The sequence below is a fragment of the Tympanuchus pallidicinctus genome, unplaced genomic scaffold (assembly GCF_026119805.1).
Source record: "Tympanuchus pallidicinctus isolate F22 unplaced genomic scaffold, pur_lepc_1.0 scaffold8, whole genome shotgun sequence".
In the NCBI taxonomy this organism is placed as follows: domain Eukaryota; kingdom Metazoa; phylum Chordata; class Aves; order Galliformes; family Phasianidae; genus Tympanuchus; species Tympanuchus pallidicinctus.
The window spans coordinates 50470849-50498646 of record NW_026294802.1 but is presented as its reverse complement, the minus strand read 5'-3'; the positions used below and the strand labels follow the sequence as shown (position 1 = coordinate 50498646).

At 47.7% G+C, this 27798-nt stretch overlaps 1 protein-coding gene across 2 annotated transcripts in view; it reads right to left on the bottom strand.

Annotated features, from left to right (window-relative positions):
• COL27A1 (collagen type XXVII alpha 1 chain) overlaps positions 1–27798 on the bottom strand; it is a 127851-nt gene that overhangs the window by 93550 nt on the left and 6503 nt on the right. For both annotated transcript variants that reach the window (XM_052668184.1, XM_052668185.1), the window contains exons 3-8: positions 26288–26358; positions 19719–21154; positions 12131–12184; positions 5605–5658; positions 1914–1967; positions 348–401 (exon numbers count right to left, since the gene is read on the bottom strand). In XM_052668184.1, the coding sequence (XP_052524144.1) occupies positions 348–401; positions 1914–1967; positions 5605–5658; positions 12131–12184; positions 19719–21154; positions 26288–26358 (1723 nt within the window). The remainder of the gene's footprint in view (positions 1–347; positions 402–1913; positions 1968–5604; positions 5659–12130; positions 12185–19718; positions 21155–26287; positions 26359–27798) is intronic.

Below are 27798 nucleotides of genomic sequence, written 5' to 3'. Positions count from 1 at the left end.
CTGGTGAGCCCAACTATCAAACAACCTGCATAGCTTCTAGAAAACCAACCCAACCTACCAACACAGCCTGGAACTGGAAGGTCAACTCAAGCGTCCTTGATATAGAAGAGCTATGCTCTCACACTCAGCGTGTGGATTGCTGAGTGCTGCTATGTGGGTTTGTACACTTGAACACGTGCACATGCTCTGCTGCAACATAAAGGCAAGGATGGATGTCATGTTCCAACCCTGTGAGTGCTTTTCTAGGTGTAGGCATATTGCTGGTGATGCTAACGTTGAAACAACAGTGTGGTAAAGTTACAAGAGGACATTTTGATTTCGTTCACTAGTAAAGGACAAATGCTTACCTTTCTACCAGGTGGCCCAGGGAACCCAGTCAGACCAGGTAAGCCCACATCTCCCTGCACAAAACAAGACACTTGCATTAGTTTTCAGCAACATTTTCCCTGTGCTTAATGTACTGTTACTGAAATTATTTTGCCTACAGCAATACCCAACTATTGGCATTTCTAATTGCAACTCTGCCTGGATAAGTGTATATTTGAACACCACCTCTATTATACTGGCTGATATAAATAATAGACCCAGCTAATCAATGACAGCTGCTGCTGGAGTCCAGTTTTCACCAACAGAACGAATGCTTAAAAAAATAAAGATCTCATTCAGTCGCATGCTTCATTTGCCTTTAGTTGGGTGTTTAAATGGCCAAGGCAGGAAAGATGCAGCTTTCATATACAACTGGAACAACAGGTACCTCCTGCCAAACCCCGTGGCTGTGCTCCACACTGGCTCAGCCCAGAGCTCAGTTCAGATGACTCTGCTGGTGGAGTTACTTCACCTACAGAACATGAGCTGCACCTCTGTGGGCTGCTGGGGGGAGAGATATGTCAGTGACTTTCTGGAAAGTCCTTCCAAGCACTTCCTTTGGCAACCAATAATTATCTCTTCCAAAAGAATCTGGCGTACTGCAAATCTCACCTCCAGCTGATGTACCCAAACCATCACAGAAGTGAGAAGCTCTGTGGTGTGAGCATGCTAACATCCGATCCATTAGTTCAAGCCCATTTGGGCCTCCTTTGATTAGAGTGAAAAAATCCTTCCAAGATTCCAGCATTGTGCCGTGCCTGCTTAGTGAAAACACTCTTGGAGTATCGAGCTTGAAAATTAGGCATCACTCCAAACTCCTGCTGGAAATTCCTTGTTTCTATTACTGCTAACAGGAACAAAGCCTTGTTAACATGAGCTAAAAGCAATCTGGATCTCTCCCCTTCTTGCAATGAGCATGCTTGCAAGAAAACAGTTCCAGATTGTGAGGGTGGATGGTTTCCATGTGATGCCATTGTGATACAGCCCCAGACGTTTCCAAAGGCACCTCGTGCTGTTAAGTTAAACGTGTCGTTTCAGCCTCAGCCACCTCAACGTTTGTGAGTGTCACCCTGAGCTCACAGCCCCACAGGGCACTGAGGCATCTGGTTTCAAACGGAGGGTCTGAGCTCTTCATGGCTGATGCTTTCTATTAACGGTGCATTTATAGCAAGGCTTATGATGAGAGGAAGAAAACCAGGCCTCTCGTCCTGGATGTGAATTACGAAGTATTGTGCAGCCACCACGGAAAGAACTAATTGAGGTAGATACTGTGAAGCCCTGATTGCCTTTCTATTCATTCTAGACCTCTCTGAGGCCTTGTGGCCTCTGTAAAATTCACTCAGCTGTGAAACTGCAAAAATGGGGCTTGTCACTCATTGGAAAGAATTGGCAGAGCACATGGCCCTTAACTCAGCTAACCCTCTTTAGTGCTGAATCCAGAGTCCCAAGCCTACACGAGCAGCTGTGCTGCCCATGGCTGCAGCATGGACCCCCCCCACGTGTAGGCACAGGGCTTGAAGCACAACGTGACCTCAGTGCCACCTCACCTTTGGTCCTCTGCGAGCTTTTCCAGGCGACAGCCCAGGATCACCTTTCTGACCCTGAAATGAGAAACTTAAATTAATGACGTCACAGACCCGACTCATAGATGTGGTCTTGCTTTCATCAAGCCCCCAGCTTAGACCCACCATTTGGTTTCACCTGTGTCTTCTTCCCATAGCTCAAATGCATTAAAGCCCTCAGGAATAGCTCTGTTTTGCCAGGGCTGGTTTTGACAAGTTAATACTGCTGCTAAAATGCTGAGTTTTAAATAGTATTTGACAGTATTAAATTGACTAAAAAAGGATGTCTGGAAGAAGGCGATGTCAGGACTTTTGATACTTATTAGATCAGACAGCTGTGATTTCTTCCTTGCCTACAACTACCATCACAAAAATAATTACCAAGCTATTATTGTGGATAAACCATCCTTAACAACTTCCTAGCTGCTGTTGTTTTCTTTAACTGTGGGGAACAGATGAAACTGGAGAGAAAGTTACACTAATTAGACACCATCAGCAGCCAGAGCAATTGGGAGGCGTTCAGGCTGGCAGAGGAAGAGGCACACTTTATCTTAAGTGGCAGTATGCATTATTTTCCTGTTTAAAAGCCGTGACAAGAGAAAGTACAACCAAAGGCTGATCTTCTGATAGGATTTCAGCACCTTGTCAACAGCTAATTCCAGGACAGTCCTTGGAAAATCCCAGGTTAAAGTCTTAAAAGGTGGAAAGGTGGGAAAAGAGATAGAAGCAGGAAAAAGGGGATGAGATTTGCAGTATGCCAGATTCTTTTGGAAGAGATAAGTATTAGTTGCCAAGGGAAGTGCTTGGAAGGACTTGAAGGACTAGGACTTTACAGAATAATATTATTATCTGCTAATTGGTGTTTCTCATTAGCAACATGAAGGTCTAGCTAAGGCCAGCCGAGCAGCTTCTCCATGCAGCATTACTGCATCTGACACACCTTGCACCCCCCTCCTCCTCTCCCACCATCCACCACAAGCTGTAAGGCTTGGGGAGTGAGATGGCTTGGCTATGGACTGTAGGGAGCGCTGCCAACTCAAGGCAGATGAATCTGTAGAGTTTCTGAATGAAGGCTGCCTGGTTTCCAAGCACTACATGAAGTCATGCAGACAATCTTGCTTTGCATGCAGCTGTTTTCAGGCAAGTCTCCCACCCTGAGCTGTCTGTGGGTGCTTGAGATCACAGCTAATCGCTTCAGCAGAATTACTCTAATGCTGCAGGTAGACATCCACCACCTCCACCAGCCTTCCCAAGGGCTCGGTGAGATGTCTCTCACATCGCTCCCTGGTGAGGTCCAGATCATGTTAGCTGTCTGTGCCTTGTGTTCTATGCTTTACACTGCTCTGATCCTCACACTGGTGGGGAGCTCAGCCACAGTGGGATCACACTTTCCTAAGATTAAATAACAAGAGTGCATCGGGGCCAGCGAGACAGATGGCTGATGTTGAGGGCTGAGGCTGAGGAATGCCCAGCTCCTCCTGTGCAGCAGCCACACGGTGACATTTACCCTAACCTCATCCATCAGCCCCTGCCTACAAGCCTTCCCATCCCAACCGACGGAGCACATTTCCTTGGAAAGGAAAATGCTTTCTTCTGTTTTTATCCATATCTGGGAGAAGCCGACAGCTGTGAAATTTAAACACCTCCGCTTCGCAATCCCACTAATAGTATTTCAAGCATCAGTGGCACTACAGCCAAACCATCCGCTAACAGGAAAATCCAACTTTGCCTACCGCAGTAACGAGGAAGATTCCTCTGGAGCAGCTAAGCAAAACACACTAACATCTGGGGCCAAAGGCTTCTGCATGAGAGGTACAAACCCAGTTGCTGTGATGCCTCTGGAAAACACAGCCTGCTGACGGGTTCCAGTCCTGATGCTGCTGGGCATCCTCAGTGTGGGATCACCTCCACTGTACTCATGCACTGTCTGACCTCATGAGTGCTCTGTTAATTCAGCTGATAAAAATTATGCCCCTGGGTTACTTCCTCAGTGACAATACTTGCTGTTAGTCATTGTTTCCAAGCTCTATCTATCTGGGAAAGTTCAGCTTCCTTTTTGAGCTGCTTGTTTTTTCCACGTGGTTAAGGGATGCTGAGGGCAGACGGAGCCCACTTGCAGGCACCCAGCAGTGGTTCTGCTTGGGGTTGCCCTTCCTACAGGCACAGGCCAGACTTTGGCCATGGGCTGGGCATGCTAGGAGGATAGCAGGTCCCAGGTGCAGATTTGTGGACCCTGGTGAGGGCATTTAAAATGCAAGGGCATGAAATGCCTTGATTTTCCGTGAACTCCAACTTCTGGGACTGGTATAGCAATGAATAAAGGGAAGGAGGGAAATCAAAGCTCTGGGAACCTTACAAAAAGTACTTCATATGCAAAGGTCTTGCAATAACATCTTAGAAGGCTCTCATTGATAGAAGTGGAGTTACAGCTGGTTCTGTTACACCAGAGCTGCAGCTCTCCGCTCCCATTGCAAGCCCAGTGCTTCTTGTGACACAGTATCATAGAGAACAGCGTAATCCTGCAAACATTGTCAGGGCAAAATTAAGTGGCATAGTGCAGACCAGTGGCCCCACATTTCTGCTGCAGACTGCTACAGCAATTCATCCACCACAGGCTGTTAAGCAGCCAGCCAGGATGGGAGAAAAATACGTATAGAAACGTTTTATTTCTAACAAGAAGCCAGCTGAATACAGCTTTATGGCCATGTGATGATTTCTGAAATTGGGCTAACGTTAAAAAAAAAAACAACACCCATAGCACAGAAAAGCATTTTGGCTGCACAGATTGGATCAGGCTGAATTTGCACGACTAGAAGTTAGGTAAAAAGGACTTTGATTTGACTTGTAAAACTCAGCAAGTGTGATCTGGAAGTCACCAGTGGAGAATAAATGCTGAGCACTGAAGATATAGAACTTTTACAGCCTCACTTTTCAGGCCATACAGCTACACTGCAGAATTTAAAACAGCTGCTGTTCACCAGCAGGTCTCCAGTGCCTAATTTTTAATCGCGTAACGGCAGCGGGCCAAGTTTCCACAATCTTTTTCCCAGAGCATCAATAGTGCTCCTAATATCCCTGCCTACTGATGAGATCATAAAAAGAAAGGATTCTTGCTTGCACCTACAGCTTGCTTGTGCAAACCTCTGCTAAGCACTGCCCTTCAAATCTCAATGACTTTTCGGCCCCAGTGGAGACCTCATGGGAGAGATGAGGACATGTAGGAGGCAGCCATGGGATCTGATGGGGAAGAGTTCCAGCTGCCCAGAAGCTCTGCAGAGGGAAGGGGAGGTGAGGGAGGAGGAAGCGAGAGGAGAAGTGGGTGCTGCTAAGCCCCTGCTGCTGATGGATGCTGTGAAATCCGTGAGAAATAGAGTGAAGAAATGAGGATGTGGTGGGATGAGTGGTTCCACTGCCCTCGTCCCTGCACAGCAGCCTGCTCCCTGCCACAGGCATAGCTCAGGCAGGATCCTAATTAGGAAGCGTTTGAAATTAGAGAGAGCTGAGAATCGAGGTGCACAGCGGGGTCTCCTGTAAGCACAGGAGAAGGCTTTGACTGTGTCCAAGCAGAGGGGAGGGGATAAATGCCTTCAGCTACTCTTTGTTCTGCTGAGAGCCCCACTGGGAAGCATCAGAAACACAAAGGTAAAGCTCTTCGTGCCCATCAGTGCACACTTACTTTCAGGCCTGGGGGTCCAGGTGAACCAGGGTTTCCGTGGGGACCCGGAGGACCCTAAAAAACACAACAAACACAAAATGAAGTCAAGAGGGGTCAGTAATATTCATCAGCACCGGCTCCTGCCCACCCTTCGGAAGGCAACACTTATCTGTCAATGCAACATCCACAATGACCATGAGATGGTTCAGTGATACTAAATATCCCCCCATCCAGGCACAGAAATACTTTGGGGTCAGGGGAGGGGAAGCTGTGCAAGGAGCCCCAGAAAGGGCAGGAGGTGAGCAAAGGGCAGAGCAAGTGGGGGGGATGCTTTGTTGGGTAAAAGTGAAGGAGGATGGAAGCAGTTACTAAAGGGAAATTTTAAATTGCGCATTATTTATTTAGGATGAACTCTTTTCCCCTACAAGGAAAAGAGATTTTTGTCTTTAGAGGGAGAAAGAATGGATGGCAGGACGGTAAAACAGGCGGAGTGGAGGCGAGACCCAATTTAAAAATAAATACCATTTAGATGGGTGTTTCTGCATAGCTCTTACAAGGCAGTGACACCGTTAGGGCATCTACCTTAGACACATGCACCAGCATCTCCTTTTACATCACATTTTGAAAGCACTTTACATACTTTCCAACGGCTATTTAAGGAGTTATCTGGAACAAACGGCCAAGGATAGTTTATCCCAGGATTGTATATAGCACGAAAGTTCTGTTAACCTTTCAGGCAGAAGTAGTAATAATTCTAAGTCCTCTTGAACACGTTCCTGAGAGATGAAATAACCTGAAGACTTAATTCCAAGGGCTTCTGTTCTGCCAAGACTGTGTGTGAGCTTCACACCACCGTCAGGAGCACAGTAATGTCCCTCCAGTTAGGAGGAGGATGGGCTGGGGGACAAAAAGCCTCTCATGCACTTTCTCAGTAAGCTCAACTCTTCCCAGTGGGCACTTCAGAGGATGTGTGGCCAAGGTCTCCAGGGTCTGATGTCCAAAGACGATCACTGCCATTAAACATGCAACTGGCAAACAAGTGCAGAGTTCTTGACCTCTTTTGGAAGAGTACCAGCGAGCTGATGTTTATTCAGTTTTATTTTTACTACACTCTAGTAGGAAATAATGGCTTTTTTTGTCTAGCTATTGTATCTTGTGGCACAGACAGCTGACGAGTGCTCAGTGCTGTTTCACAACCTGTGCAGCTCTGCTCTCCACAAGCTGTTCCATCAAGGCTGAGGCTCAGCTTTCCAAATGACATCTTTTACCCAAATACTTTCATTGTCTCTTTCTTAATTCCCTCCCAACTTTTCAGCCTGAAATTCCCCCGTACCTTTAAGCCTGGCTGTGAATTTTCAACAAAACTGAAGGAGTATCAAATGGTAATTTGAAAACCCATACAGGTGCTATAACCAAGTGGTCTCCAATAAATTCATTTTCCCACTAAAGTATGGCACTGTCTGTTGGTCGCATTGGGTGGGATGGAGGCTTCATGTACAAGCCTGCAGTAGCAAAAGCACTTGAACTCGATTCTTCCAGGTCCTAAATAAGAATGAAAATCAATACAAGTGGCAGAAACCAGAGCAGTAAAGTCTCTATAAAAGATGGCTTCCTAAAAAGCACTTATGCATAAGCAATAATCTGGGTAGCACTGAGCAGAGTTCATAAATTCTGACTGCTGTTAGATTTGAGGAGGGAATTCAGCTGTTATTCAAATTTGGAGCAGGGCAGCTTGGCTCATAGCCCACGTCAGTGCAGTTAGCTGAAATCTGTGCTTTGCCATTGCCTGGGGCAGGCTTAAAAGAGTTAGGCTGGAAGGAACGGCACGGTTTGGTGACTCCTAGCTGACAGGGAGAGTTTCCAGGAGGAAAGCTGGAATGTAGGGAGCTGGGCTGCCCACCAAGAGCTCCTGGTTAGGAGACTCGTTGTGCCTCCAGCCAAATTTGGTGCAGACTCTTCCAGACCTAAACCAAAGCACAACGCAATCATAAGGCTTTAACCAAAAGTGGGCTGGTAAAGGGGGGAAGGCCAGAGAAAGAATCTGGTCCCATTACCCAGTGCTAAAACATGTGATTATGAGAAAACACGGGCTCTTGACATACAAGACAGAGGATTTACCACTGAATTGAGTGAGACTCGTGGTGTGTAATCCGAGCAAAGGAAGAACAGAAACCCATCCTGCTCCCAGAGACCGATGTGGTCTCACGCTGGTGAAAAGCAGCCACATCCTGCTGATGAAGTTGACAGTGGGAAGTCCAGTCTGGCACACCAGTGGCTGCTGTAACCATGTCTGGGGATTGTGCTAGACATTTTAAACTGCTCTCGTAACTGCGGAGAGAAAAGGGCGTAGCCTGGCAGTAGTCCTAAAAATGGTAAAAATAACTGATCTCGATGTGTTCCAACACGGTTAGTCGTGAATCTACGCTTCCACCCACATTCCTGGCAGACGAGGAAGATGCAGTGTGGTACATTGAGTTGGGCTGGGGGACAGAAGGTGTGGGACAGCACCGCCTTGGGAGCTGTTAGCAGTACAGCATCGTGTAAGTGAGGCTCCCACGTGAATCCACTTATCTATCTGCAAACCCCAATGACTCATCATGCACCCTATATACACACACTTGTTCTATTAAACCCACTTTGACCTTCATTCCGCTTCTCCTATTGCACCCAGCAGAACTATCCATCTCCAGTCTGTGCTTCCTCTCCATCGAGAAGCAATTCAAGAATTAATTGCTTCATAGTTTTACAGTTAATCACTATATTTTTATCACACTATCTTGGATTTAGTCTCACTCATGTCTAGAAATCATGATTCTCCTAAGAATGTTTATCATCATTTACAGTCATCTTTGAAGGTAGCCAGGCTGGACGAAGCTCTGAGCACCTGATGGAGCTGTGGGTGTCCCTACTGTTTGCAGAGAGGTGGACCAGACGACCTTTAAGGGTCCCTTCCAGCTCAAATGATTCTGTAATTCTAATACATCAGTTTTGTTTCTCTCTTCTGTACTCAGGATGGGACAACTTTGAGATCAGTCAATCAAAAAATCCCATAGCACATTTTACTATGTGCAATTGTGCCTCTCTTCTCATTCTTTTTGTCCCCCTTCTCATAGCTGAACCAACCCAGTCTAGAGACAAGCTAACTTGCATCTGAAATGATCCAAACCTCACACCAGAAATGCCACGGAAAATGTTATCCCAGAAAGCAGCAGCCCAAGGCTCAGCAACAGAGCAGCCAGAACAATCCCTGAATGTGTTCTCCAAGTGATAAGGGCTTCCCAAAGGTGACAGCCTTGTCATCTCCCTGGAATGTAATCCACATGAATGGCAGCCACTTGGGAGCGGCACCGCGCCGTGCAGCTCTGGGTGACGTGCCTGGAGATGGGACCCGGCTGACAGAAGTGCTTTTATGCACACTGCTTCACAGCCCCCCAAATTAACAAAAGTGTAACTATGCACAGCTGCCTTCACTGCCTCAGCATTCACAAGGGGGGAGATATCCTCAGAACTCCTGCTAAATGTGAGAAAGCTTCAGTCAGAGGAACGGCTGCTCATTCAGGACTCATTACGCCTTGGGCTTTCCCTTTTCTCTGACCTACAGATCCCTCTCTGACCTTTGGCTTGCTGAAAAACGAGCGAAATATTTGAGGTGAAACCAAACAGACTGTTTCTTTAAGCACTCCTTTTCAGAAATGGGAAAGTCTTCCTCGAGGAATGAGGGTACGGGGAACCCGAACAGCTGGCTGACTCCTTGCTTCTTTCAGGGGGAAGCAGTGCATTTTGAAGGCAAGGGAGACTTTCTGCAAGCACAGACCAAATGTCGCAGGGATGTGTCACACCGGGACCTTGCAATCTTTCAAGGTTCACAGGAGCATGGTAAGAGCATCCTGAAGCACATGAGAAATGCACATTTCTCCTGCAGCCATCTGACAGGTCAAACAAGAGCAATGGCAGCGTGTCAGGCTTTGTGGCTTCACTCCAAACTCTGCCTCCGGCCTGTTGGGTGGCCAGGGGTAAAACACACTCCTTGGGGAAAATGTGCCCCCTGCACCTGAGTTTGCTCACCTGTGTTAAATGGGAATTTACACCTGGGGGTGTGTTCAGGTTGGATATTAGGAAGCACGGGATCCCTTACACGACAGTGAGAAATACCCAACTTTTATTTGGTAAATCCCTGTGTCCTTATGGCTGCAGAGAAGGGCATGCGAATATTCTGTCTCCATGTGTATCTGATGCAGAGCGACTGGGTGTAGCATTCACTTCACTCTCCTAGAATAGGGGTAAACTTAAAAATCAAGGAAATAATTTTTTAGAAAACCTTAGAATCCATCTGGCTTCTACTCTGCATTGCATTTGAGCACTGTGTCCCACACCCTTTTTCAAACCTTTACAGACTGGCATTTGTTACTGCAAATCGGGGGCAATTGCTTACATAGAAGAGCAACTTTCTGGCTGTAAGGCGAGGCTAGAGATATTTATCTGCTGGAAACAAGGAGACAGACTCATGGGAGCAGTCAGCTTTCCTTACAAACCATCTCTGACCACAATCTCACCCTCAAAGCAAAAGCTGATCTGAGCTTTCATTTAACTCTGACCAACACGGGGGGAGAAAGGGAAATAAAACAGAGGGAATACAGAATTCAAAGGAGTGGAAATACTGTGCTACATCAGCAAGACAGCCACTTCATGGGCTTCACAGCTACAGAAGGTCATGAGTCAAATGCTGCAGCTAACAAATAAACCAAGTTATTGTTCAAGCATTAATAACGTAGGAATTATGCAAGCTATAACAAGGACAATCAAAGCCATAAACTGCACTGGTGACAAGAAGAAACCCTTCTTTTTCTCCAGCATCCAGCACTGCAAAGCTGCATGCAATGCTCACCTCTCCTCAGCAGTCCATGCTTGGGGGACACCTTATGGGGCACCCCATGGATTACCCTTGGGATGGTACAAGAACAAATCTGCTTTACTGGAGGATCAAGTGAAGCAGAGGTAGAACATATCCTCAGCCATGCTGCACATTTATTTTGATGTGACTCATGCACAACAAAAGCAAAAGATGCAAGAATTCCCCTAAGCCTATCTTTATTTCTGGCAGGTCCTCTTCCTTGCAGTTAAGTCCTTAAACCCTGAAGAACCACAAGAAAAAAAAAAATACTAAAAACACGCTGCAAAGTCAAAACAACTCACGCACAGAGCAGTACTGTCTTCAGTGCTCCAGGCCAGACATTTACAGGGTGACCCTCTTGCCCCCTCCCAAAATTAGCACAGCCTCTATGCAGCAGCCTGAGCCAAGCCAGGCTCAGCTGTGTGAGCACTTCCTAACTGGGAACTCTTCCCTGGGCTGATTCTCAGCACCTCTGGCAGGGGCTGAACTCAGAGATCCTCTGTTGCTTATTGTCTTTCAGGGGATTGTCTTAAATATAGGATGGGGAGCAATGCCAAGTTGTGACATGGTTTTCCACAACGTTTTTTTTTTTCTCCTAGGAAAACTGCAGTTTTGGCAGATAGTGGAATTCGGAGGTAGAGGTAAAAGTTGGTCATTCACACAGCTGGGCCTCCAGACGTGGAGCCTGGTTTGCACACCACAGGACTGCAAGAAGTAACACCAAACAGCCGCGTGGGGTTGGGGCTGGGGTAAGAACAGCCCTGCAGCCTTCACGGGGACCTGCTGATAAAGACAAAGTCCAGGCAATGTGCTGATGTGGTTTCTGCTTAGGTACTGGCACACAGAAGGCATCGCAGCTGCATAGCCAGTTGTATTTCACCAAAGAACATCCCTGATGTGGAACACATTATCTTGTCCATAAAACACAGCAGCCTAAAGCTCTCTGATGCCTTGGGGCCCAAATCTGTATTCAGGTCTACTGATATCCATCCCATGCTACAGTGGGTGTTGTTACTATGACAGAAAGAAAGTTCATTTACCCCCCAGGACCATAACAAGTGTCGCCATGAGCACACAGCCTTCTCGCTCAGCCTCATGGCTGTTCCTTAAAGACTTTACACAGGATTGACTTTTAGCCAAATAGGTCTGAGCAAATCTCCCTCTGCTGCCAGGCCAGGATGCTGCCTGGATCACAGATTCAAGTATTCCCAAGAAGTACAGCCTTGTACTCCTATATCAGCTGATTCCCAACCCACATCAGCTCAGGGCTCAGGACCCAGGCTCCATAACTGTACCTTGTGGGACAGCACCTTGCAACCATGAAAATGGTGCCAGTGCTTAACTGTAGGAGTAGGGCATGCTGCCTACTGGAAACAAAATGAGGCAGGCAGAACTCATCCTTCTGACAGCCATTTTAAAACATTCTCCCCCAGCCTTTGCTGCTGTAAAATCATGGTTTGGAGAGGCTGCAGATCACCAAAAGTTGCCTTCCTGGAATCTGTAACAGGGAAGGAGAGAAAGGAGGAAGGGCAGACCCCACTGGTAGGTCTGAAAGCAACCACTGCCCAGCCACAGGACCACACAGTAGCCCTTGGAGCAGAAGGTCAGGTGCAATAGGTACAGATGGAAAGAAATAGAAGTTCTTAAAGCACTTACTCGAGAACCCCTCTTGCCTGGTGGTCCTGGTAAGCCCGGCAGACCTGGTGGACCCTAGGAAAATAAAAGTAAACGTTACAGATTGCTCTAGAAAATAAACTCAGGATGATTCTCCTGAGTGTTTCAAGGAGACCCATTTGGATAAACCAAGCAACACAGGCAAATTATAACAAAGTGCCCAGAACTCCCCTTCAACTTCTGCTATTGCTGTAAAAGCCTGCAAGCTGTGCACAACATCTGCAGAAGCATCTGTTTGCAGAGAGCAGAGTGTTCACATCTTTCCACCATGGACCACGTTCCTGTGAGCACAGCAGTGCTTCACACTCCATTTCCCAGACCAGTGCTCTATCACAGCAGTAATACAATTGCCTCCAGCTTCAGAGCTCCCTGCTACGTGCCAGCACCCACCACCAGCCACGTGTTGGCACCACAGTGAGCAAGGCACGCTATACATTACTGTACACCAAGATTTCAGACAGAGAAAACTTGCCTGAACCTCATTCTGATAAGAGACATCCATCCAAACCTTGTCCCTGTGGGAAAAAGCCTGGGGGGAGATTAAGCAAAGCCCAGGGCCGGTCCCTCTATGCTACTAATTTGATAGGACATCAAAAGAATCAGAGCATTTCTTTCTGAAGCTACTTCTGTCAGCAGTACAGGTAACTAGGAAATGGTTGCTTTTAAGGTGTAAGAGTCTACACAGCACAGAATTGGTAATTCTCCACACTGAGATGCACAGTGCTGCACTTCTGCTGCTGCACTGTTCACTGCTCCTACCCAACACTGCTCCCTGTCCTAGGAATTTCCATTCTCTGCAGCCTGGATCAATTGATCTGAGCCCTCTGCAAGCTGCTTGCTGCTGGCCAACACGGTGCTACCAGTCCTTGTATCAGCAACACTCACAGCTGATACAGCTGACCCTCATTTTAGCAATACACACGTCATTTTATTCTGCCATTGTGCCAGCCCAGGCTCCCGTGCATAACACAATTATACAGCTGTGCCAACCGACAGTTGTTCTTTCTTTTCTTTTTTTTAAGTCTTAAGTAATTGCTCTCTAGAATCCAAACTTTTATTTTAAAAAAATCCTCGTGCCTTTTTAGTTAGGAAGATAACTATCAAAACATGCACCCAACGCAACTGATACAGCTGAGTTTTAATGGAGCTTACCAAAGATTAATTCAAGTCCTTAACCTCTTCTCCATCAGAAACCATTCCCCCGTACCCCAAAAAGAAGATGTAAAGGAAAAGATGCAACTGCCTGAGAGCCACGTTTCTCAAGTACCAGACAGGAGGTGACCTCCTCCACCTTCCTGCTAAGCAGCTGCAATTGCACTTGGCCACATGAGTAAAAACGTTCTCCAAAAATGTGCACTGTTCAGAATAAACTGGAGCCGACAAAAACAAAGGAGAGAGTTAATACCTGCACTGGAGTGGGGATATGGAGTTAGGGAAAGGCACACAGAAAAACAGTATGTAATTCAGGAATCCCTACCACTTTGGTTTAATTTGCTGCCTCTCCTTCAACCTTTTTTTTGCTTTCATGAAAACAAGAGGGATGAAGTGACTGCGGGATAAGTATTGCAGAACTATAGAATCACAGAACAGCTTGGGTTGGGAAGGACCTTAAAGATCATCCAGTTCCAACCACATCCCCTGCCGTGAGCTTTTTGCCAGCCAGCACACCAGGCCCAGGGCTCCATCCAAGAAGCCAAAAGGCATCACAACATGGTGGTCAGCATGCATAGGGCAAGGGCCCGTCCACAAATAAATAAACACAGCATGGTGGAGATGACAGAGGTACTGGATGAACACGTGTAGTTGCTGTGAAACATGACACGAGGCCACGCTCCCGCTCCTCACATGGTTCTTTGTAGCTGGGTTGGATGGGACGTGCACCGTGCCTTCCCAGTGACTCATCCCTCTTCTGCCTCGTGCCCCATGCACAAGGCTCTGTGTCATCCAGCTCCGGCTTTCAGACAAGAGGCCCACGTCAGACAACTGGAGAGAGCAGCGCTGAAATACACACGGAGAAAAATGCACATCCGCAGAGGCAGCCAGAGAAGAATAAGGCTGGAGCAGGGCCCAGCTACTTACAGACGATGGATGCTGTCCCACTTCAAACGTAAAGCTCTGAGACGTGAGAAGAAAGAGACATCCATCAGCGCAGCACGCCTCTAGAGCCTGCCTGCAGGTTGGGTATTACGAGGAATTTCTCCTCAGAAAGAGCAGAGGGGCAGTGGCACAGGCTGCCCAGGGAGAGGTGGAGGTGCTGCCCCTTCAGGAAAGGGCAGGTGTGGTACTGAGGGATGTGGTCTATGGGCAGCGTTGGTGGTAGGTGGACGGCTGGACTGGATGATCTTATAGATCTTTTTCAACCCCAATGATTCCATGATTCTAATGCCTGTAGTGTCCCTACACTCGTCGGAGCATCTCCCCCCTCACCCTGCTCACAGGGATGCAGGGAAGAGTTAAACCATGCAGAGCCTGGGCGGACCTTTCCGCTGTAACCCTTCGAGCATCCCTGGGGAAACCCATTGTGAGCAGTGGGAAGTGCTCCGAGGGGCAGGAAGGTTTCCTCTTCCTGGCAGCTGGAGGAAGATATCACTTCTGCCCTCTCCTTGCATGGACGCCCTGGGGGACCGGCAGAGCTGACAGCCTCCTCCAGCACTTTGCCTCTTGTCTCTGGCTTCTGTCCTGCTCCTCACTGCAAACTGATGGTGGAGAACACACACACACTCTGTTATCACACCAAGCAAACTCAGAGATCAAGGAATAACATGGCAAAAGCAGATCCTCTCTCTTCTCGAGCCAAACAGCAGAGCTGTGAACCAGCCCGAACAGCTCCGTGATCAGCTCATGGCAGCCACATGAAAGTTTAACCCTTCTGGGTTTCCCACGGTAGCGTTAGCGATGATGACTGATCCCACCAAATGATTACAGGATTTATTCTAAGCTGCTGCTGGGAAACTTGCCGGCGCAAAAAGGATGCTTTCTGTAGCTTTTGGAGCTTCAAGTTGCACATGGAAAATTAAGCTAGGTTGTCTGAAAGTGAAATACATCGGACCCTGAGGACAAGCGAAATCTCACCGCTTCCTCTTGCTGCTGAGATCAGCTCAGCTCATCCTTCCACCTTTCCCACATTCATGGCCCTCCCCACAGCTTCCCCTGCCCGCAGCAACACCCCTGGGAGCAGAGCTGCCTTCAGATCTCAGAACCTGAGCAAGGCTGAACCTGTTTGGGGAAGGTTTCAAGTGAATTGTAATCGGTTCAGGAATCGGTGCTGGCGGTGTGGGAAATGATTCTCTTCCTTTTGAATGGTTTCGAATTCATATCGCTCAGGTTGCAAACTATTTCTGTAATTGCTCCCCCAGGGGCAGGGACTCAGCCTAGCAGCAAATAGCTGATGGCTGCCCAGGACATGATTCAGCCACATTCTAGTGCATACTGATACATGGACATGCCTGTGATTTAAGGTCTCCCCACTGTACTTGTATCCCCCACACTCTGCCCCTTGAACATCCCATAACTGGCTGCACGTCACAGGAGGGCATGCTGCTGTACGCAAACAGGAGATGAAAGACTGAATGTTATTCCCTCTCAATTGCTAATGCACATGGTGAAAGCCACCTTAAAAGTGACTTCAGAAAATGCCTCAAAAGCTTTTTCCTATGCTAGTACCATAAACAGGGATGGTTTTTACTCCTGCAGACAGAGAACCTGCCCTGCTTTCCTTCTGGAGGAAGACAAGGTGCATTCCTTCCACCAGCTCTCTGCCACAAATCCATTATTTAGTATTGCGCATCCGGAGAGCGGTGGCACGGAGGGACTGAACAACTTGAGGGGCAGCACCAGCATTAGATTCTCCCTGCTCAGGAGAATGGAAGATGAGAAGAACTCATCCCAAAGGGTACACCAGCCCCTCTGCATCTCTCTACCCTTGCCAGCACTGTGCAGAGGAGGAGAGAAGACCCAAACCCTTGAAATTCTGGCACAAACCAAGATGTTGGCAGAAAGCCACTCCTCTAACATGATTTCTGGAAGAGAGACAGATGTGTATTCTGGGTTTGTACAACAACTATTACAGAGAAGTTTTGTCCACAGCTGGATTCCAAATTGTGTGGCAGCATTATACACAGCCAAATATCAGTATGGCAGTTTGATGAAAACAGCTTTTCCACAGACATGGCGGGAGCAGTCTGTGCATGAGAAAGTCAGTCTTGAGCAACCCTGCAAGGAAGCCTAAATGGGCATGGAGAAATAAAGGGATCCCATACTCCATCACCCACTTTCTGTTCCTAGAGGTTGATGGAACACCTACATGTGCATTTATGGGATACACCTCTGCATCCCGTGCTGCACATCTGTCTCAATTACACTCTGAACTACTTTTCAAAATTAACTTCATCTTATGCAAATAGAGCTCTCTGATGCTTAGTCATTTGCCTACAAGATTTTTTCCCTTTGAGGATAATTCTGGTTAAATTAGCAAAAAACTCTGATCCAACGGCATGAGTGAAGCTCAAACTTTTCCCATGTGTTATACAAAGCATGTTGTTTCTTCCTTTCAAGAGAAAACATGACTCATTCATTAGGAGACATTCAAACGCACTGTGTGTTCTTAATTTATCATAGACTGTCAGCTGGAGGAGCCTTTTCTGCTACAAGGAGGACTGGAAATAGGCCCTTCATATCTGATCGGTGTTCCCATTCACCTCTCTCTCTCCTGAACGCTGATTTCATTGGCAAGGATCACTTCCCTGTGAAAGGAGCCGCACTCCAAAACAAACCGCTCGTGTGGAAGATGGCAGCTGGAGCAGTCTAGACTTGGGATGGGCTCAGAAACATCTGCCTTTGCAATGATGCTGCCTGCCAAAGCCTTGCCACGCCTCTGTCTGGGCTGCTGCCACCAGCATTCGGACCCAGCGACTCAGACAGAAACTGGATGATGGTGCTGCTGTGTGCAGGGCTGGATGATAAGTGCGCTCGCCTGGGCACTCTGCAACCCAGCTGTGCAACAGCAAGGCCTTGCTACAATTCTACGACATGCACAGAGCACATCTCTGCTGATGGGGAAAGTGAAGGACTGCAGCACTCTATGCCCTGCAGCAAAGCTCAGTTCCTGCACCCTCCCCAGCAAGCAACACTTCCCCATCCATTGAAAGACTCCAAACATCTATCCTTGAGAGGGCTTGAGATGCTGGCGCCCAAACTCAACATCAAACATTATTTTCCTGTTGTGGCTGCCCTAGCTGCTCTCAGCCATGTGCTGGGGTCATGCAGGATGCTGGCCAGCCCCAAGTAGTGCCCAGGTACTGACCTAGCATGGCACTTGGGGGCTCTTTATGCTATTTCCCCTCCTCTCCAGAAGAAATTCATAGCAGAGATCCCAAATGCTTGTGGTTATTAATGGTTCCCAAGCAATTTTTCTTTTTTAAGAGCATATTATCCTCCCTCGCAGTAAACCCAACATTCCTGAAGCATTAATGCTCTGCATGTGAGACAGTGTCAGCGCTTCCTGTTGTGCAGCACCGTGGTGGTCTTCTAGGACAGATGAACCCGCAGGCGGTGCTGTCTTTCGGTTTGAGGTACGTGCATCCCTTCAGCCTCCCGATTGCACTCCTCTAACCATGCAGACGCTTCCCTCAGCTGTGGGGAAGAGGCCCCTCTGCATGGCTGAGGTTACACCACAATTATTTTGGTACCGCTCAGAAAAAGCACAGAGACCACAGCGCCTGAGTCATCACTGCCTCGTCTCCAGCTGTCAGTCACATCCCAATTTTGGGATGATCAGGATGAAGGATGGTCCTTTCTCCTCTCTTGGTAAGATGGAGAGTCCAAGAATGTCTCTACACATACATCTTAGCCGTGGTGCTCCCCCTTGATTTTCCATACATCCTTCCCTGCCCATTATGGGATATTGGATCTTGAAGAGACCTTGTATCAGGCAACACAGCCAGGCAAAGGAACAAACCCTCCTGCCCTCCCTGCTTTGTGCTCCACGCATCACATCCCAGCCATCTCATGCAGCACCGTGACCAGCCCAGAGAACTGTCCTCACCTCACCAGAGCATCTGCCTGAGCACCAGGATGCTGCCAGGCCATTACTCAAGCACAGAGCATTTATCAGCACTCTCTCTGAACACACTTGTCTGGCTGTCGGACTGCTGCATTTCTCAGTGTGTCAGCCCCATTCCGTTCTTTTCTCCCTTTTCTGTTCCCACGTCAGAGACATTCAAGGAACCATTGTACAGAGATCCCCGATGAGTCACAGCAGCCAGCTCCAGCCATAACCTTTCCTCCCTAAGTGCTGACTTTGTTTCCAGCAGTTGGAGAGCACGGGGCCAGGCAGAGCCTCAAGATGTTCTCCTTTCCCTCAATTCAAGACTGCAGTTCTCGGACCAGATGGAAAAACGTCGCCATCTCTTCCCTCAGTCCTCACAGCCTGAATCAGTTTCTTTGCTATGATTCACAAGCTGAGAGGGATTTTCCACTCCAGTTCAATAATTCGCTCTTTAAATTGCAGGGGGATGTGGGGACTTGGAGCCTGGTCACCCTCAGCACAGTTCAGTCTAAGACTTCTCTGGGCTCAGCACGGGCCACACAGATGTAGCCATTGCAGGTAAGGAGTGTTTTAAGAGAAGTTCACAATTGCTGAACTTCTGTTCTTGGATTTATGCCTGAAATTTTACTCCGTGAAACACTGCCCACAGATAAATCTGCAGAAGCTCATTCTGCCTACTCAGGGATTTTACAAAACATCTCCAAACACAATGACTACAGCAGGGATGTGCCTGTGCAGCCAGGCATCCTTCACCTCTCCCACAGCTGGGAACCTCGGAACGAAGCACACCCCTCAGTAACTCCCCCAAAACTACCAGAGAGAACCAACACACTGCTTTGAAAAGTGAGAGGCAGGACGTGAAGATGAGCAAAATATTGGGGGCTCACCAAAACACAGCCCTTGCATTTTAGGGGTTGCAACAACGCGCAGCACATCTGCAGTCACAAGTGCTGTTGATTGTGTTCCTGGAGCTTGTCTCAAATTTTCCATTGTATACCCTTCTTTCACTATTTTAAGAAGTCAGCTGTAAAAATTTGCTCTAGGCTGGAACTTGGCAACCAAAATCTCCGTCTGGGAGAAACTTATACATGTACAGCCCCTCTCTCACATATATATTACAGCAAAAGGCTTGGGTTGGAACACCAAATCCTCCTGAACGTTGGCCAGATTAAAGATTCTGTTTGCATTCTTACATTAAAAAAAACATGTTAGCAGATAATTAGTGTGGCCTGACTGCTTTTAGTATTACAAAATGTGTGTATGCTCGCCATGGCCAAGACACACACACCCTGAGAGCACGTGGAATGCTGTAGTTAAATTTATAGAGGAAACTCTTTGGGTGTTTTAAGGAATAAATGAAAAACAAAACAAACAAACAAAAAGCCATTACACAATGCAAATAGAGAAAGGTTTTTTGTTTGTTTGTTTGTTTTAAACCCCGAATCAATCTCGGTATTTGCTTTTCTGGAAATGCCAACCCAGCTGAGCTGGACCTACAAAGAGTCACGAAGTGCTCAAGCTTACCTGAGGTCCTCTGTCTCCTTTCACTCCTGGGTATCCCAGTAAAAATGGAAACGGAGTGGGCCCAAGGGGGTCGAAGATCTGATAGCCATCGGTCGCAGCTGGGGTGGTAAGGTTGAAGGCCTGAGCCTGGGCTCTGGAGACAGGACGGGCAGCCCCCAGGGGTGGCTTGGTGTACACCAGAGGGACGTTGCCAGGATCCCCTTTCCTGGTGGGGGGCGACACGTGCTTCTTTGGAAGGGGTCCGGCGGTTGGGGTCTGTGGGGTTTGCTTCAGGGTGACAAAGTGGACGCTGCTGGTTGTGTTGTCAGTCCTCCTCCTGGTAGGCTTTACAGTACTGGGTGCTTCAGAGGACTTGCTGGTTGATTTTTGGTTGATCTTTTTGGTCTCTTGCTTGGTCTCTTTCCTGCTGGTCGTGGCAGGGCTCGGGCTTGCTGGCAGGGCGTTTTTGGCACCAGGCAGGGGAGTTTTCTCCGTGTGCGTGCTGGAAGTTGGCCGAGACACCCTGAGGGTCGTCACCGTCCCCCGAGACAGCGAACGGGCGGGCGGCTGTGTCCCAGGACTCGATGGAGCGGGAGATGGGGCCACTGCAACCTTCGTGGCTTTGGTTGTCTGTCTTGGAAGTGGCGGCTGCGGTGAGACCAAGGCAGTTGTAGCACCTGAACCCCGAGTCTTGAGGGGTGCGGTGACCCTGCCGAACGCCAAGGATGGGGTGGCAGTGGTCAAGTTTTTCAGACCCTGAAGCGAGGGCTCCATATGCTGTGGAGTACCTGGGGAGGCACTGGGATCCCTGGGCAAGATGGGGATGAGCGGGGGAAGGTTTGGCCGGTAAGTGTCTGCTTGCCTGCAATGTTTTTTCAGGTATTTACAGTAATGATGAGCTGCCTTGGCGGAAGGATAAATATCGAACTGGCAGATGGCTCCTTCAAACTGCACGGAGTGATGGTTCATCTTCCCAAAGAGGAAAGACCCATGTGGATCCAATGCCTCATCCTTTTTAAAATGCAAATCCGCATGTATTCTGTGCTTCCCACAAGAAGTAAATAAAGTGACTGTCTGGCCACGGATATTGATGGCCATATTGTGCCATTGGCCATCGTGAACATTGTAATCAAAATATACAGAGCGCTTGTGGCCCACGTACACTATTATCTTCCCAGGCACAAACTGAACCCCCAGCTGCAGTTTTTTCTTTTTGCTCTTGACTGCAAAGAGGAAAGCGTTGTTGATGCGGTGGGAGCACAGGCTCAGCACTAGGAGCAGGTCAGTGCTGGAGCCTGCAGGGAAGATGGTGCTGATGGGTGCTTCGACGCGTGCTCGCTGAGTAAAGATAACCCCTGATTTGAGAGGAATGACCCCTTGAGGAATGGCATGTGATAAGGACAGTCCGCTCGACGGCCTTCTCCCTCCCAGGCCCAGCCTCTGAAGAACATCCACATCTGAAAGGGAAGCGACAAGAAAATGTGAGTTGGTGAGGAACCCAAGGGCTGGATCTGTGTAAGATGGCTATCAAACCAGTCCATGCAAAAGTGCAACGGGTTAGAAGAAACCTCTGCCATCTTCTGACAAAGGCATATCCGCGTAATCAAAGCTGAGCACAGACAGTTCTTTCTCCTGCACACAGAGTGAAAAGCAAGTGCACGCTCAACTCAGTCATCGGCAATTGCCAAAATGCATCAGCTCCATGGCGGATCTGCCTAGCTGTCCTGTCCCACCAGAGACCAGCTCCAGATGTTCTGGAGGGAGCTGAGCTCACGGCAAGGCAATTTCCCACCAAGCACCAATATTCCACTTCTCTGAGATGCAGTTCTGAGCACTGACCACACAGCTGGAAAGGAATTTGAACAACAGGCTGAGCAAGCATTGCAAAATGTTATACCCCCAGAAGGCAAGGAACAGAGCTGTCAAAGGCAGCAAAAGCCCTCTATCTGTCTTTCTACAGATCAGTAAGAAGCAGCTTTTGATCTTAGAGACTCTGGAGAGTTTTGGGAAGCAAAGGTGCCTCCCAGCATGAAAAAACTGCACCTACATTTCACTGAACTTCTTCAGGTTCTCAACAGCAGTGCTTTTTTCCCAGCGGATCATCTTACAGCCTTACAGTATTTCAGTAAGTTGGAGGGATCAGGCTTGGATTGTGGAAAGCTGAAAAACTAGCTGTGACTGCCATTGAACAGGTGGGATTTGCTGGGTGCATTGCTCAAGAGAAGACAGGATGCTCGCTGTCCACAGCATCCATCTCTGTTCACTGGCTCTGGGAGAAGCCTGTAGAGGACGTGCAAGCAGAGTCCTCTGGTTTCTGGCCCTGAAGTCTAACAGAAGTCACACAGCCTGGAGTCCAAAGCAGATTAGCAGGCAACAGCAACACAGCCTGGAGCCAGCTGGCTGCAACTTCAGCTGAACTACTTCACTGGGGAAGATGCTCAGGTCTATGTGAGAAGAACTGCAAAGTTAAATGTGCCCAGACCTGAAAAAAGGGCTCAAAAGCCTGTTCTCTTATTCCAACTCCAACTTTTAGTCTAATAAGGGATGTTAACTGCATGGTAAAGACACATAAATGTAAGGCTAGAGTGACGAACATGATGTTACTACTGTTGAAAAGAAAATAGAACAACTGTTTTTCCTTCCCTCTTCCCTGCCCAAATGCAATGCCCGTTACTTGATGACCATTTAACTCCATCCTTAAGTGGGGAAAAAAGCCTGGGCAAGTTTCTTGCTGGGCTGCCTAATCTGAATCCTGATCTCCCAAGGTAAGAACAAAATGATCGGAAATGCAGCAGTGCCACTCATGGATGCACATCAGTTAACACCATGGGATCACAGCTTTCCCATAGGAAAATAAAAGGCAAATGAAAGGTTGTCCAAAGAAAAAAGCCAGCTGCTTTTCTAGAGGGGCTTTGGAACTTGGCCGCCTTCACCCTCAACTATTAAACATTCAGCACAATTCTCAATATTTGGAGAACAAGCACTAGAAAGAGATCCTCAGTTTTGGCCAGAGGGGATGTAGACTGAAGCCAGTCTGAGGCCTGTAATGTCTCTGGCCAGGAAAGGAGGAGAATAGCGAGAAAACCTCTGTTCTTTGACTTTGGCAAAAACAATGGCTATTTCTGTACATAAGAAATAGTCAATCAATATTTATTTTGTCTGAGAATGGCTTTATTCCCACCTCCCTTTTACAAGGCAGCTGAACTCATTTTCTAGCAGAGACTATCCTGGAGAAGACGTGTCAGATGAGCAAGGGGATGGAAATTTCCCCGCTCCATGCAGAGGGGATAACGTAGCGCACAGCTCAGGCTTAAGAACGGTCCTTCTCCCACACTAGGGAGAAATCCTCAATCCCCCGCTGTTTGTCTGCACTATTGCTCTCCAGGGTTTGTCCATCAGCACAGCAAAGGCAGAGTCTGTGCACCGAGGGGAGGAATGGCAGCCATGTCTTCAAACTGGATCATTTCCAGAGCCCATGAAATGGTAAAGGCCAAAGCCTGGCTCTCGCGAACTCCAGTGGGACCCCTGCCACAGACTTCAAAGACACCAGGATTCAGCCCTAAGGAAATAAGTTCACTGCTCAAACTGGGAGCTAGACACCAGCTTCCAATTTCTGCGTGTATTTTTAGGTTCTGTCCCAGAGGCAGACTGCGGTGCGTCTCCACTGGGCAGAAACACTTCACGCTCTGAGTGCTATTTGCTCGGTAGCTGCTCTGTGGAGACGTAAGGATGTTTCCCTGCTCAGAGCACGCTGCTACTGTTTGCAACACCGACCCAACTGCCTTTTTAGCAACTGCCTCAAACAGTGCTGCTGAAAAAGGAAAAAAAAAAAAAGCAAAAAAAAAAAAGCACGATCCAACCTCTCCTCTCCCTAAAAACCCACAAAGGTAGAGCCAAATTCTTGATGCTTACGCAAAAGAATCTGAATCAAGCAGACCTCATGCAGGACACGGGTGTGGATTTTCCAGCCCCAGGTCCAGGCACTCAGCTCCAGACTCCTGTACACCACGGCCGCCCTGGGCAGGTGGGGCACATCCCCAGGGATGGTGGGATGTCATCGGCTGATGCAAAACGCAAGGTAATTTTTGCTTCTTTAAATGGCTCCAAGTTGAGCAAAGCATTTTTTCCTCTTTTGCTTTTCTTTTCTTTTTTTTTTTTTTTTTCCTCTGTAGACTTTTTCCATCAAAACACATTATTTAAAAAATCTGTTCACTGAGAGCTGCCTGCTCCCAGGTGCCTTGAACCTAACTGCTGCATTCCTCCAGCAACACTTGAGCAACAGGGAAAATCTTTTCTAAGTGAGATGCACAGAGGTTCCTGCACAAGCACATAACTGCGTCCAAAAGAGGGGATAAAGGCTTTCATTGCTATCCTGCTCCTTTTTCACCTGTGTAAAAGTCTTTATCAGGAAGGAAGCCAAAATGCAGAAGAGAAATAACTTGGAGCTTCCCAGATTCCAGCAGCTGAGATCAGATGCCCACAGCTAAAACTGGGTAGGATAAGCTCTACATTTCCAAAAGTTCTGCCCAGTGCCTTAGTCAGTGCACATCAGATGAACTCACTAACCTCATGATCTTTTGGATTTGTAATGCTTAGGGAAAAAACCACCCTCTGTGCTCCCTGATTTTCCACTGTGCAGGCGGATCTCTACACCTTACAGTAATAACTGTGGTCTTTTCAATATCCCACAGCACTGGCTTAATCACATCCTCATGTAGATCCATGAACAAGCTCCTAATTGATTTTGTAAATCTCATATTCAAAAATCCTGAGCGATAACACAGTCTCAAATGGCCAATGTTCCCTTACAGCCTTCTTTCCTTGGAAGACTTTGGTTCCCAGAAGAAGAGCCTGACTCCAATTATTGGGAAAATGAGCAGAAATGTTTAATGATTTATCATAGGGGAACCACCTTATTGACACAGGCTGCCAGGGAGTGGTGGAGGGGGCACCCTCCAAAGAAAAGGTGGATGTGGTACTGAGGGATATGGTTTAGTGGGCCATAGTGGTGGATGGACGGGCTGGATGATCTTAGAGGTCTTTTCCAACCTTAATGATTCTATGATCTCAGACGGGATGGCATCTACAAAGGTAATGTAGCAAAGACAAAGTGGAATAGTTTCCTTCGAATTGTTGGCAACACTAAAAAAGATGACACCATCCCATAATTATCATGGGACTAAAAGGATGGATAAAGATGGATCCAAACAGCATATTAAAATCTACTCGAAAGAGAGACGCCAAGAGACAGTATTTGTTCTGCCTCTTTATGAGCTGACATAAAACTTGCTCTGAAAACTGCTTGACTAAGTAATTCAGCCAGATGTTCACCTCTTCTGCGTTGAAGGAGAATTCGGAAAATATTACATTTTTCAAAATTGCTGATGGCAGGGATGTTATTTTATTTTATTTTTTCTGTAAGAAGTGCTCCGTGGGCTGGCTTACAGCTGAGCACTGACCAACTTTCTATTTTTCCTTCATGCTCTGGAGACTGAGAGGAGAGCCCTGGAACCTGCTAGTCCACTTATTGTTGTCTCCTGGTTGCAGGAAGCTGCTCGGTTCCAGCATGCGCCCGTGTAAAACATCCATGTGGAAGAGGTGCTGCTATTCTAGGAGCTGGCTCCCTGACAAACAGATGTTGCAGAGATGCTCGGTTACCACTATCAGCTGTAAAGTATGGATTTCTTTTGTTTGTTTTTGTTGACTCTAAGCTAACTTGTCATTGCGGGGGTTATTGCAGCCCAAACTCTTGTCCTGTCTCCAGCAGTACCAGGAAGGGATGCCTAGAGAAGACGAGTAAAGGTATATGGTCGCTCCCTACAGAAGGCTCCCCCTGCAGCACAGGGGCTGAGGCAGACACAGAAATTCTCCTGTCAACCACCCCCTGTGGGATGTTTCCTCCTAAAATTTGCTTTTCATTGAATCATTAAGGTTGGAAAGGACCTCTAAGATCATCCAGTCCATCCATCCACCTACCACCTCTACTGCCCACAAACCACATCCCTCAATACCGCACCCACCCTTTCCTTGCATACCACCATGGATGGTACCTCTGCCCCTGGGCAGCCTGTGCCACTGCCTCACTGCTCTTTCTGAGAAGTTCTTTCTAATGGCCAACCTCCTACTTTCAGAACTCTCATCATTTCTACATGCACTGCATCCCATGTATCTGCACAGGCACGACTGGATTGCATCCAAGTCAAGGAAAAAATCGTTTGCCAGAGACTCTTAATTCCTTAATGGCTTGGTCTTAAGGGGCACCTCCTAAAAGTAGTTAAGTGCGAGCTAATGCAGGTAGATGCCAATGATATTTTAGATACACCAAAGTGCTTCATTCCCAGTTGCTCCACCAGGCAGAAAGGCACTTCTGAGAGTCCTGTGGGGCACGTAATCACCTGCAGAAACCCGGTTCCTTTGCCAGCTGTTAACTGCATCATCTACATCATCAGTACTGCAATGATCAGCAATAAATGCACTTAATTCTCCACACTGGGCTCTGGAATTATTAAATGTTTGGCCCTAAAATTATATAATAGCCCTCGGCTTTCAATTTGATTAAAAAAGGAAGAGGGGAAAAAAGTGTGATTTACCTTCAGAGTTTCCCTGTGTGAATCCCAGGAACCAGCTAAAACATAACACAGTCCAGACAAAGCAGAATCCCCTAAAATTGGAAGAGAAGAAAAAATGATGAGTATCTACAACACTGATACCAGACTCAGCCCTGCGAATGGGCTTCTCCTCAATCCTCATCTGGTGGCAGTGTCCACATTCTGGGATAATGGGGGCTCAATAGAAGGGATTGGGCAAAGCTTTCTGTCTTAGCTGAGCTTTAAGCATCACAGTGCCATTGAAACAGCAGCAGAGAGGAAAAGTTTTAGCAGAAAGACATCTGAGCCCCCCCCATCCCCCGCCAGCTTCCCTGGTTTGTGGCCAAACAACGAACATAGGAAACTCCTTGGTTAAGCTCACTTAAAACTGTCAGTGGAAAGTTTGGAGATTGAATTCCCTCGTCTTCGAGAGCTGAGATTTAGCAGCTTGATCAGCAAGGGCATTAGGCAGCTGGAGGAACGGAGACAAAAATGTAAACTACAGACAGTCCTCAGCCAGAGGAGTGCGGGACGTCCACCGGTTGTTCTTCATCTCAGCCAAACCAGCGCGAGCACTGGGATATGCAGAGCAATGGCAAAGTGCTGCTCGCTCCTCTCTGAGATCTGGCAGAGAGGAATCATTTATCAATGGGGATTAGAGACCACTCTTCTCCTGCCATCAAGTCTCAGGCTTTAGCACGGGAAAATATCCTCTGAGACGATGCGTTGCCCCAGGCCAGATCCTCACCTGGAGGATCTGGAGACCCTTTCTCACAGCTCCAATGAAGCTGCAGTGATTTACGCATCAGCGGGGAAACCTGGCCTTGAACGTAAAGCTCCATGCAGGAATCCAGCCACTTAGTTAATATTTTAAGGCTTGAAGGGACAAAATACTGGAGCAGCCCCACAGATGAGACAAATCACATCACTCTTGTACTGTTTCCATTACCCTGACACCAGGCTGCGCATTTCAGGAGCTCTGGGGCTGCTGTAGTTCATGCATGAAGGAACGGCAGCTTGGAACAGCAAAACCTTTCACCAAGTCCTGTAGACAGTTATATGCTAACCAGGAAAGCTTCCCTGCACTCCAGAGATCTCCAGTGGGGAGATGGGGCTGTTTTCTGCTCACTGCAGCCCATAAGATGCAGCTCTTGGTACTGCAGGCCTGGGAAGTAGGAAGGCAAAGGGAATATGATGACTCCTCATGGCCACCTCTAGCTGAAACCTTTTTATGACTGAAATGAGGCCAAAATCTACATCATAGGAAGACTTGCACTTCTGTGCTCGCCTCCTAAGGATCAATGGAGCATCGGGATGTGGACGTCATTCCCACACGTGTGCGGAGCAAAGGTTTTGTTGGGTGCCACCAACTGGGCTAAACTGCTTGGTGGGAAGGCGAGGGGAAGGGATGACCAACACAAGGTTATCAGGAGGAGCCCTGGGCATTAAGAACACCTTTGCTCTGGTGAGGATCTGATTTGTACTGCTCTGTGCAAACACTTGGGCACACAACG